Raw genomic sequence first — 12,580 nt, 5'->3', positions numbered from 1 at the left:
TGTAGTCAGCCAGAGGCGGGCACTGGGTAAGGCAGTGTGGTCTGTAGTCAGCCAGAGGCGGGCACTGGGTAAGGCAGTGTGGTCTGTAGTCAGCCAGAGGCGGGCACTGGGTAAGGCAGTGTGGTCTGTAGTCAGCCAGAGGCGGGCACTGGGTAAGGCAGTGTGGTCTGTAGTCAGCCAGAGGCGGGCACTGGGTAAGGCAGTGTGGTCTGTAGTCAGCCAGAGGCGGGCACTGGGTAAGGCAGTGTGGTCTGTAGTCAGCCAGAGGCGGGCACTGGGTAAGGCAGTGTGGTCCAGAGGCGGGCACTGGGTAAGGCAGTGTGGTCTGTAGTCAGCCAGAGGCGGGCACTGGGTAAGGCAGTGTGGTCTGTAGTCAGCCAGAGGCGGGCACTGGGTAAGGCAGTGTGGTCTGTAGTCAGCCAGAGGCGGGCGGGCACTGGGTAAGGCAGTGTGGTCTGTAGTCAGCCAGAGGCGGGCACTGGGTAAGGCAGTGTGGTCTGTAGTCAGCCAGAGGCGGGCACTGGGTAAGGCAGTGTGGTCTGTAGTCAGCCAGAGGCGGGCACTGGGTAAGGCAGTGTGGTCTGTAGTCAGCCAGAGGCGGGCACTTTGTAGTCAGCCAGAGGCGGGCAAAGGCAGTGTGGTCTGTAGTCAGAGTGGTCCAGCCAGGCACTGGGGTCAAGGCGGGTCAGCCAGGCGGGCACAGCAATTGTGGTCCAGAGGCGGGCACTGGGTAATCTTTTTTTAAATATATTTTTTTATAAATGCGTTTGCCTTTCCGATGCTGTATGTCATAACATGAGCCTCGAGTTTTGCTGAACAGTTGTTCCCAAAGTGTTTACTTATCCCTGTGCACGCAGGGTGAATTTCAATACTCTTATTTCCCCTTTCTCAGAACTGACCATTTCTGATGTCCTTACTGTCATTGACATTTTTATTTATTTAATCTTTAAATAAACATCCATGAAATGTCACATTGAAAAATGTAAATAAAGAAATCCAATAAGCACAACAGAGATTTGGTGCCGAACCCACTAGCCTTCTCAGCCCCTTTGTTAGACTGTTATAGATTGTTTATCTAATGCTGTTCTTCTTTGATAAGATATGAGACAAACACATTTCCCGTTAGAAAATACAGTTCCACAAAACAAAATGATTTCTCCTCTGCTGTGGAATCCTACTGGCACCCTGCAGTGAACTCGGCCCGCTCGTGTGAGTTGTTGGAGCGGGAGAAGGATGAGGTGTGTGGGGCATTGGAGGACGTGCTCCAGACTATGCAGGAGCAGCATCACACAGAGCTGGCCCAGCTGGAGGAGAGGCTCAGGGTGTTCTACCAGGCCGAGTGGGACAAGATCCACCTGACCTACCAGGAGGAGGCAGACCGGTGCAAGGCCCTCATGGAGCAGCAGGTACATTAAAGCTACTGTATGCATCCCTAATGGAACCCTATTCCCTATATAGTGCACTACTTTTTTTTACCAGAGCCCTATGAGATTTGGTCAAAAGTAGTGCACTACAAAGGGATTGGGGTGCCATTTGGGATGTAGAAAGAGTGCCAATAGGCTAAACGTGGCTCTGTTCCTCCTTTTTACTGGAGAAGTCTGTTTATTTCAGATCAGTAAAAATGTAGAAGGGCTTGAGAGGATTGGAATGCACCCACAGTGTCAAGTCTTAATACAACTACACATGACACTGTTGTCACCCCAGTCTCTCAGGGCTCAGTCCTGTCTCTCTGTCTGACAATGAGATAATTGTTTAGAGATTTGTTCATTCCTGACATGCACAATATCCGTCAGTGTCCTTTGCAGTCATTCTGAGTCATTCACAGAGCGTACTACTCAGCTAGATTCATTTCAAGGAAAATAGGTCACTGCAGAAGGTAGTCCACAAATCAGACCTGGGGCCATTTATCTGGTATACTGTCAGCGTGGAGCTGGTTTCATCCTGATGCTGAAGGTTGCTCTACTGATACTGACTGCACCCCAAATTACACACTGTTCCCTTTTATAGTGCGCTCATTTTGACCAAAGCCCTATGGACCCTAGTCAAAATTGTGTACTTTAAAGGGAATAGTGTGCCATTTGGGATGCATCTGTCTTACTCAAACTGACTCGCTGAATAAAATTGAAATTCTATCCGTTTGGAATAAGTGTTTTTGGCAGTCTGTACTGTGTTGGTTTATTTGATCTTAATTAGTTAAAAGGCCTAAAGGCTTTTCAGATGATCTATCCGTTACTATTGATGTGATGATTCATAATGCACCTGTTAAAGGGATACTTTGGGATTTTGTCAGTTAAGCCCTTTATCTGCTTCCCCAGAGTCGGGTGAAGCCCTTTATCTGCTTCCCCCCAGAGTATCTGCTTCCCCAGAGTCGGGTGAAGCCCTTTATCTGCTTCCCCAGAGTCGGGTGAAGCCCTTTATCTGCTTCCCCAGAGTCGGGTGAAGCACTTTATCTGCTTCCCCAGAGTCGGGTGAAGCCCTTTATCTGCTTCCCCAGAGTCGGGTGAAGCCCTTTATCTGCTTCCCCAGAGTCGGGTGAAGCCCTTTATCTGCTTCCCCAGAGTCGGGTGAAGCCCTTTATCTGCTTCCCCAGAGTCGGGTGAAGCCCTTTATCTGCTTCCCCAGAGTCGGGTGAAGCCCTTTATCTGCTTCCCCAGAGTCGGGTGAAGCCCTTTATCTGCTTCCCCAGAGTCGGGTGAAGCCCTTTATCTGCTTCCCCAGAGTCGGGTGAAGCCCTTTATCTGCTTCCCCAGAGTCGGGTGAAGCCCTTTATCTGCTTCCCCAGAGTCGGGTGAAGCCCTTTATCTGCTTCCCCAGAGTCGGGTGAAGCCCTTTATCTGCTTCCCCAGAGTCGGGTGAAGCCCTTTATCTGCTTCCCCAGAGTCGGGTGAAGCCCTTTATCTGCTTCCCCAGAGTCGGGTGAAGCCCTTTATCTGCTTCCCCAGAGTCGGGTGAAGCCCTTTATCTGCTTCCCCAGAGTCGGGTGAAGCCCTTTATCTGCTTCCCCAGAGTCGGGTGAAGCCCTTTATCTGCTTCCCCAGAGTCGGGTGAACTCATGGATACCATTTTTCGGTCTCTGCATCCAGTATGAAGGAAGTTAAGAGTGTTTCATAAGCCAGCGTTAACTAGCGTTAGCTCAATGACTAAGTCTATGGTAAATACTAGCATGCTAGCAGTTACCATAGACTTACATTGCACTAGTTGACAATTGCATTCATGCTAGTTAGCAACTTCCTTAAAACTGCAAGCAGACACACAAATGGTATCCATGAGTTAATTTGACTCTGGGAAATAGATGGTGGTAATAGCTTTTTATACGTTGTTTTTGATTATGAATGTTCCTAAAACCATGTTCCTTCTCTTTTTGAAGATGACGGAGTTGAGAGCCAGCCACGAGGCTGTGACGTTAGAGCTGGAGGCCAGCAACTCTGAACAGATCCAAGTGGTTAAACAGCAGTATGAAGAATCTCTAAAAGGTACATTCATCCTGTCATGTACACTGTTTAAAAAAATAATAATAATCTTAAGTTACTGCAAGGTAAAAATCAGCAAAGCACGTGTTAGTCAAAATCTGTTAAAAAAAATGTACTGTCTTGCAATATAATTCTGTTAAACTGATCTCTCTCAAAGAGTTCCGTCAAGCTCATGAGCGGGAGCTGCAGACATTGGACAAAAAACTGAAGGAGGCTGATGCCACTTTATCTGTAAGCTTCAGCTTCACATATCAAAATATATTCCAAGTTATTTTGTCTCAGGAGAGGTTGGGTGATCGTGTCCTCATGATGTGATGTTCCTCAGGGCCAGATTCAGGAGCTCATCGAGGAGAACACGACCCTGAACCACAGGATAAAGGCAGAGGAGGACCAGAGGAGGGAGCTGGCTGAGAGAAGTCAGGTACTGCCAACACGCCACACCCCTCACATTCACTCTTATCTTACGGCCCACTCCAATAACGTTCCAAGATAAGTGTTCTTGACAATAGGGCAGTGCTGTTGCCTATCTCCCTCCATAATATACTGATGATGTGTCAAATATGCCATTTAGCAGACACCTTTGTCCAAAGCAACGTACAGTCATGCGTGCACATTTTGCGTATGGGTGGCCCTGGTAATTGAACCCACAATACCAACTGAGGCATACAGGACCTCCAGTGTGTGTGTGTGTGTATATATATATATATATATCTCTCTCTCGATAGTTTTCTATTTTTGTCTTTATTTCCTATATAGGGCACTCCTTCCAACCAGCGCCTCTGGTCAAAGCAGTGCATTATAAAGTGAATAGGGTGCCATTTCTGACACCACCCAAGAGTGCGTTGTTAAAGTTAGACTGCTGTCGGTCATAATCAGTATTGAGTGGGTGACCTTTTCTTCTCAGCATTCTAACAATGCACATGAGGGGATTGAGATAAAGACCTCTGTACTACCCTTCCAGCCACACTGATAGACTAGAAATAGTCTAACAATAACTGCTAGCACCAACCCAGTGGTCCACTGCCCGCTTGGGGCTGTGGGAGTCATGCTGTATAGTTAAAACACCACACGGTGTATAGTTTTACAACCTAGAATGACTTTAATTCTCCCCTGCTATGTGATTGAAGGCATTGACTATGTTTGAATAAGGCTGTTGTGGTGAAAGTATTACCGCCACACCGGCAGTCATGACCGAGTCATGGTAATCTCCTCTTATGCAGTCTGGACATGCATTAGTAGTACCCAACTCGCTAACGATCATCACGTTGCTATTGGCCTGGTACTCACAGGGCTCTATTGTCCCTCTAACTACTATGACATCAATGCAAATACAATTGAAAATCACATTAAACACGTATCCAAACAGTTTCATGCTTTTAAAACTCACCTCACTGTGATTGATCAATTTGAAGAAAGAAGTTCAACAGCAGGTTAAACAGTGTAAAACGTGGATGTTGTTTCAAAGCCTAATACAGTGAAATAGACAGCACTTTATAAGGTGATTCATTCAAAACACTTATATGCAAAAAAATGTAATAATGATTGTGCCGTTTATATACTGAACAAATTTAAAAAATGCAACTTTTAAAGTGTTGGTCCCAGAAATGTTCCATAAGCACAAAAAGCTTATTTCTCTAGAATTTTGGGCACAAATGTGCTTACATCCCTGTTAGTGATTATTTCTCCTTTGTCAAGATAATCCATCCACCTGACCGGTGTGGCAAATCAAGAAGCTGATTAAACAGCATGATCATTACACAGGTGTACCTTGTGCTGGGGGTCAATAAAAGGCCACTCTAAAATGTGCCATTTTGTCACGTAAAACCAATGCCAAGTTTTGAGGGAGTATGCAATTGGCATGCTGACTGCAGGAATGTCCACCGGAGCTGTTAGCTGACAATGTTAATGTTAATTTCTCTACCGTAAGCAGCCTCAAGTTTTTTTTGTTGAGAATTTGGCAGTATGTCCAACCGGCCTCACAACGTGTAACCACTCTAGCCCAGGACCTCTACATCTGGCTTCTTCACCTGTGGTATCATCTGAGACCATCCACCTTGGACATCTGATGAAACTGAGGAGTATTTCTTACTGTAATAAAGCCCTTTTGTGGGGGGGGGGGGGTGCATTCTGATTGGCTGGGTCAGCTCCCGAGGGCTGCGCCCTTGACCAGTCATGTGAAATCCATAGATTAGGGCCTAATGAATTTATTTCAGTTGACTGATTTCCTTATATGAGCTGCAACTCAGTAAAATAATTGACTTTGTTGCATGTTGTTTATTTTTGTTCCATATACAATACATAACCTACTGCATAGTACACACAGCAGAAAAACATTTAAACTGATTAAAGATGTCTTTGGCACATAATTGGCCTAGCCTATGCTCCAAAAATGGTTACAAATTAGTGATCGCCTTTGAGTGTGGACTGTATTATTATGCATACTGGATGGACCTTATGCTATTCTCCAAACGTTCTCTTCATGAGTCTGGGAGAGAACTTATGGGCCTAGGCGATGCTGTTGGTTTATTGTGCAGGACGACTTACAGAGTTAGCCTACAGTTATAGTGAATTTGTATTTTTATTTTTTATTAGCTTAGTAGAGGTTTTTCTTTATATATAATTAATAGGTTGATATTACCTTTAGCTACAGAATATCTTACCACTCTGCATTTCCATCTTTTTCTCTCCTTCATTCCTTACTCCAGCGTGCAGAGTGGCTGTCAACAGTTTAATGCAAATATTTAATTTTCCTAAACAGATATAACTTTGTTTCACAAAATGAAGCACTGGGTAGCTGCAGGAACAGAGTTGGAGAGCCCATGTTATACAGAGTTTGGGTGGAATATCACCTGTCGCGCAGTGAGGCTGCATGCTCCTTAAACAGTGATTGATGCTTGGAGTGAAATAACTGTAGTAGCCTTTCCTGCATAATAACTGAACACTGGAAATCAGTCTCCATTCTCTATATGACGGGATACATTTTAACCCTGCCCCTGTTCCTGACCATTTGATGGTGTATATTCAATTGATTTCTCAAATCCTGCGCACCTGCTCCAGAATGGGAAAAAATATCCTTTACGTTTTGTTAAACAAAATTGAATGATATGTTTCTTTAGACCTGCCTAAAATATATAATGGATGGATTGTGATGGTGTATACAGTTTATTATACTTTTTTTAAATGTCGATGTTCCAAAGGCAGGCATCAGTGGCATGTATGAGACTTGTACGAGTGGAGGCCTGGAGATGCTAAACATGTTTATTTTAAATAACGGTCAATGTCATGACCGGCACAGCCCTGTGTGTGGCATGTATGTGTTGCTAGGGCTTACACACTGGGGTGTTTTTGTCACCTAGGTATGTTACCCTCTGTTGATTTGTTCATGGATTTAGGGTTGAATGAGTTATGGGAAGAGGTTAGCCTCATCTGGAATTATCACACTCATTCAGACCACCCTGTTCCAGAAGGACTCCCTGTATTTGGAGCAGGGGCTGGAGAGCCTCAGTGTGGTGCTGAATATCAAGAACAAACAGCTGCATGAACAGAACCACAAACTGATGCAGAACAGTGTTACTCACCCTCTTTTTGTGCTGTTCCAGAAGGACTCCCACACCCTGTATCTGGAACAGGAACTGGAGAGCCTCAAGGTAGTGCTGGATATCAAGAACAAACAGCTGCACCAACAGGACCACAAACTGATGCAGATGGCCAAAATGGTGAGCACCATAGATACCACACCCACTCACTGTTAATGACATATAGTTCAGACATACAGTGCCTTGCGAAAGTATTCGGCCCCCTTGAACTTTGCGACCTTTTGCCACATTTCAGGCTTCAAACATAAAGATATAAAACTGTATTTTTTTGTGAAGAATCAACAAGTGGGACACAATCATGAAGTGGAACGACATTTGTTGGATATTTCAAACTTTTTTAACAAATCAAAAACTGAAAAATTGGGCGTGCAAAATTATTCAGCCTCCTTAAGTTAATACTTTGTAGCGCCACCTTTTGCTGCGATTACAGCTGTAAGTCGCTTGGGGTATGTCTCTATCAGTTTTGCACATCAAGAGACTACATTTGTTTCCCATTCCTCCTTGCAAAACAGCTCGAGCTCAGTGAGGTTGGATGGAGAGCATTTGTGAACAGCAGTTTTCAGTTCTTTCCACAGATTCTCGATTGGATTCAGGTCTGGACTTTGACTTGGCCATTCTAACACCTAGATTTTGCTTTATGTTTTGGATCATTGTCTTGTTGGAAGACAAATCTCCGTCCCAGTCTCAGGTCTTTTGCAGACTCCATCAGGTTTTCTTCCAGAATGGTCCTGTATTTGGCTCCATCCATCTTCCCATCAATTTTAACCATCTTCCCTGTCCCTGCTGAAGAAAAGCAGGCCCAAAACATGATGCTGCCACCACCATGTTTGACAGTGGGGATGGTATGTTCAGGGTGATGAGCTGTGTTGCTTTTACGCCAAACATAACATTTTGCATTGTTGCCAAAAAGTTAAATTTTGGTTTCATCTGACCAGAGCACCTTCTTCCACATGTTTGGTGTATCTCCCAGGTGGCTTGTGGCAAACTTTAAACAACACTTTTTATGGATATCTTTAAGAAATGGCTTTCTTCTTGCCACTCTTCCATAAAAGCCAGATTTGTGCAACATACGACTGATTGTTGTCCTGTGGACAGAGTCTCCCACCTCAGCAGTAGATCTCTGCAGTTCATCCAGAATGATCATGGGCCTCTTGGCTGCATCTCTGATCAGTCTTCTCCTTGTATGAGCTGAAAGTTTAGAGGGACGGCCAGGTCTTGGTAGATTTGCAGTGGTCTGATACTCCTTCCATTTCAATGTTATCGCTTGCACAGTGCTCCTTGGGATGTTTAAAGCTTGGGAAATATTTTTGTATCCAAATCCGGCTTTAAACTTCTTCACAACAGTATCTCGGACCTGCCTGGTGTGTTCCTTGTTCTTCATGATGCTCTCTGCGCTTTTAACGGACCTCTGAGTCTATCACAGTGCAGGTGCATTTATACGGAGACTTGATTACACACAGGTGGATTGTATTTATCATCATTAGTCATTTAGGTCAACATTGGATCATTCAGAGATCCTCACTGAACTTCTGGAGAGAGTTTGCTGCACTGAAAGTAAAGGGGCTGAATAATTTTGCACGCCCAATTTTTCAGTTTTTGATTTGTTAAAAAACGTTTGAAATATCCAATAAATGTCGTTCCACTTCATGATTGTGTCCCACTTGTTGTTGATTCTTCACAAAAAAAATGTTTTATATCTTTATGTTTGAAGCCTGAAATGTGGCAAACGGTCGCAAAGTTCAAGGGGGGGCGAATACTTTCGCAAGGCACTTTTTTTTTAAATATTTTTTTTTACCCTTATTTAACCAGGCAAGTCAGTTAAGAACATATTCTTATTTTCAATGACGGCCTGGGAACAGTGGGTTAACTGCCTGTTCAGGGGCAGAACGACAGATTTGTACCTTGTCAGCTCGGGGGTTTGAACTCGCAACCTTCCGGTTACTAGTCCAACGCTCTAACCACTAGGCTACGCTGCCACCCTGTACATTTTAAGACCGAAGCTTTTTTGATTTAGTCTTGCATTTTTAATGTTTTGGATTTTTTTGTAGACGGAGAAAAGTGTTAAGCTGGACGAATGCCTTAAAAAAGTCCAGCAGGAGAATGAGGATCTGAAAGCCCGCATGGACAGACATGCTGCTCTGTCGAGGTAAAACAACCTTACTTACTCCTGTAGTCTTAACTCAGCCTGGGAATGGGTGTCTATGGGCTTCTATGTATCTGGGTGTTTTTTGCTCTCTAACTCCTGTCTTGACACCGCTTTCCAGACAACTGTCCACAGAGCAGGCGGTGCTGCAGGAGTCTCTCCACAAGGAATCAAAGGTGAACAAGCGTCTGTCTATGGAAAATGAGGAGCTCATCTGGAAGCTGCACAATGGGGACCCAAGCAGCCCCCACAAGCTGTCCCCCACATCCCCCTCCCACCATTCACTCGGCCTCCAATCACCTCGCAGCTCTGCCGTCTTCACCAGCCCCATCCAATCACCTCGCAGCTCTGCCGTCTTCTCCAGCCCTCCAGTCTCACCCAGATAACAGCAGCCAACCACTTCCAGGAAGCAGACTCTTTCTCTCCTCTGATTGGACTGGGTCCAGGAAGCAGCCTCTCTCGTTCCTTTCTGTTTGGACCGAGTCAACTTAAGAGCTATATTAGCTGACCGGGATTGCCGCATGTCATCCAGAGATGGCTACAATATCCCTGAATGGCTCTACTTTATGTTGACACTTACTACAGATCAATGACTCTATGTGAAAAGACTGTTACACAGAAGCACTTACTGAGTGAGACCGCCTCTTGTTCTTTCTGCCTTGTCTGATATTATAGGACATCAGCCATAGGGTTAGGGTTATTATAGGACATCAGCCATAGGGTTAGGGTTATTATAGGCCATCAGCCATAGGGTTAGGGTTATTATAGGACATCAGCCAGAGGGTTAGGGTTATTATAGGACATCAGCCATAGGGTTAGGGTTATTATAGGACATCAGCCATAGGGTTAGGGTTATTATAGGACATCAGCCAGAGGGTTAGGGTTATTATAGGACATCAGCCAGAGGGTTAGGGTTATTATAGGACATCAGCCATAGGGTTAGGGTTATTATAGGACATCAGCCAGAGGGTTAGGGTTATTATAGGACATCAGCCAGAGGGTTAGGGTTATTATAGGACATCAGCCATAGGGTTAGGGTTATTATAGGACATCAGCCAGAGGGTTAGGGTTATTATAGGACATCAGCCATAGGGTTAGGGTTATTATAGGACATCAGCCAGAGGGTTAGGGTTATTATAGGACATCAGCCATAGGGTTAGGGTTATTATAGGACATCAGCCATAGGGTTAGGGTTATTATAGGACATCAGCCATAGGGTTAGGGTTATTATAGGACATCAGCCATAGGGTTAGGGTTATTATAGGACATCAGCCATAGGGTTAGGGTTATTATAGGACATCAGCCATAGGGTTAGGGTTATTATAGGACATCAGCCAGAGGGTTAGGGTTATTATAGGACATCAGCCAGAGGGTTAGGGTTATTATAGGACATCTCAGGACTATATAATGAGACACTATTTTTGTTACTCTTTCTCGTGGTCAGCAAAAGTGTGTTGCTGGTTTTCCCTCTGAAGACACACACCAGTGCTATGGGAAGGAGTGCTGTGGTGCTGGTGGCCAAAGGCAGGCCTGTGTGTTGACTGACTGGGAATATGCTCTGCTCCTGTGTCATAATATTGCTATGAGAATCAGCACGGCTAGGAATCCAAAAATAACATTGAATCTCCTCCTTTGATTTGGAAATCAAACATGAATCCTGTAATCTGTATATTAATTGATGAAAATGAGGTAAACATAAACCCTTGTACAACACACTCAATAACATTGTTCACTCCTCATAGATCATTCATGAATGCTTTCACTGCAGGAACTTTGCTTTCAGTGATGCATGCACCACATGCTACATGCAATTGTCTTCATAAACTGGATATTAGCAATCATTTCCTGTTTTTAAAAGGTTAATGGCGTTTCCATGGTAATTAATGGGCGTCCTGCGCTTCCGAACTGTACTTTTTTTTCCTGTTATTACCAGTCTACCGGTTATATAGACTTCTAACTGTTCAGTTCTACAGGTTATATAGACTTCTAACTGTTCAGTTCTACAGGTTATATAGACTTCTAACTGTTCAGTTCTACAGGTTATATAGACTTCTAACTGTTCAGTTCTACAGGTTATATAGACTTCTAACTGTTCAGTTCTACAGGTTATATAGACTTCTAACTGTTCAGTTCTACAGGTTATATAGACTTCTAACTGTTCAGTTCTACAGGTTATATAGACCTCTAACTGTTCAGTTCTACAGGTTATATAGACTTCTAACTGTTCAGTTCTACAGGTTATATAGACTTCTAACTGTTCAGTTCTACAGGTTATATAGACTTCTAACTGTTCAGTTCTACAGGTTATATAGACTTCTAACTGTTCAGTTCTACAGGTTATATAGACTTCTAACTGTTCAGTTCTACAGGTTATATAGACCTCTAACTGTTCAGTTAGGTTTCCTGATGACTCAAAGCTGTGTTTTTAATGTTTGTTGGTTTGTTTAACCATGGGACCAATTCAAATAAATGTTCGCATGTTTGATGACCTGTATCTAGCACCCCTCCCTCATCCAATCATCCTACTACAGCTTTAAAATGGGGGGTCTTTACAAAGATGTCACTAAGGTTAAAAAGCAAGAAGAAGAAGCAGCTAAGCGTGATGGATGTGTTTTGTATATGTCACAAATTAGTACCTGTTTGGATGTGGAGATTACTGGTGTTGAAAAAACTGTTTAATATATGCAATTAATAAAGTCCTATTATGAAATCTAAAGCAGATATATATTTATGGTGATGTATTCTGTTTCTTACTTGGTTGATAGATGAAACTAGATGTTGTGTACAATTACCTCAACACTGCTTAGCTCGGTATACTGAACAAAAATGTTAATGCAACATGCAACGATTTCAATGATTTTACTGCGTTACAATTCATACGGCCCTAATCTATGGATTTCACATCGGTGGGCCTGGGAAGGCACAGGCCCACCCACTGGGCAGCCAGGACCAGCCAATCAGAATGAGTTTTTCCCCACAAAAAAGGCTTTATTGCAGACATACTCCTCAGTTTCATTAGCTGTCTGGGTGGCTGGTCTCAGACGATCCCACAGGTGAAGAAACTGGATGTGGAGGTCCAGGGCTGGTTGGACATACTCCCAAATTAAAATGCTGTTGTAAGTGGCTTATGGTAGAGAAATTAACATGAAATGCTCGGGTGGCGGTTCCTGCACACTCCGTCAAAACTTGAGACATTAGTGTTGTGTGACAAGTGGCCTTTTGTCCCCAGCACAAGGTGCACCTGTGTAATGAATGCTGTTTAATCAGCTTCTTGATAAACCACACCTGTCAGGTGGATGGATTATCTTGGCAAAGGAGAAATGCAAACAAATTTGTGCACATAATTTGAGCAAAATAAGAGTGTGTGTATG

The 12,580-nt window shown here is 43.8% G+C and overlaps 1 protein-coding gene across 12 annotated transcripts in view; it reads left to right on the top strand.

The window, feature by feature from the left end:
• Positions 1 to 11,934, top strand: part of mtus1a (microtubule associated tumor suppressor 1a) — a 64,278-nt gene extending 52,344 nt beyond the window's left edge. For 8 of the 12 annotated variants that reach the window (XM_052488031.1, XM_052488028.1, XM_035758098.2 and 5 more), the window contains 7 exons: positions 1,192 to 1,406; positions 3,368 to 3,473; positions 3,628 to 3,701; positions 3,796 to 3,891; positions 7,070 to 7,186; positions 9,115 to 9,212; positions 9,331 to 11,934. In XM_052488031.1, the coding sequence (XP_052343991.1) occupies positions 1,192 to 1,406; positions 3,368 to 3,473; positions 3,628 to 3,701; positions 3,796 to 3,891; positions 7,070 to 7,186; positions 9,115 to 9,212; positions 9,331 to 9,595 (971 nt within the window). In that variant the 3' untranslated portion in view covers positions 9,596 to 11,934. The remainder of the gene's footprint in view (positions 1 to 1,191; positions 1,407 to 3,367; positions 3,474 to 3,627; positions 3,702 to 3,795; positions 3,892 to 7,069; positions 7,187 to 9,114; positions 9,213 to 9,330) is intronic. The other 4 variants (XM_052488032.1, XM_035758102.2, XR_008087369.1 and 1 more) reach the window with 3 other exon arrangements.
• The last annotated feature ends 646 nt before the right edge of the window (positions 11,935 to 12,580 follow it).

Source organism: Oncorhynchus keta, chromosome 30 (assembly GCF_023373465.1).
Source record: "Oncorhynchus keta strain PuntledgeMale-10-30-2019 chromosome 30, Oket_V2, whole genome shotgun sequence".
Classification (NCBI taxonomy): domain Eukaryota; kingdom Metazoa; phylum Chordata; class Actinopteri; order Salmoniformes; family Salmonidae; genus Oncorhynchus; species Oncorhynchus keta.
This window is presented reverse-complemented; position numbering and strand designations above follow the sequence as displayed.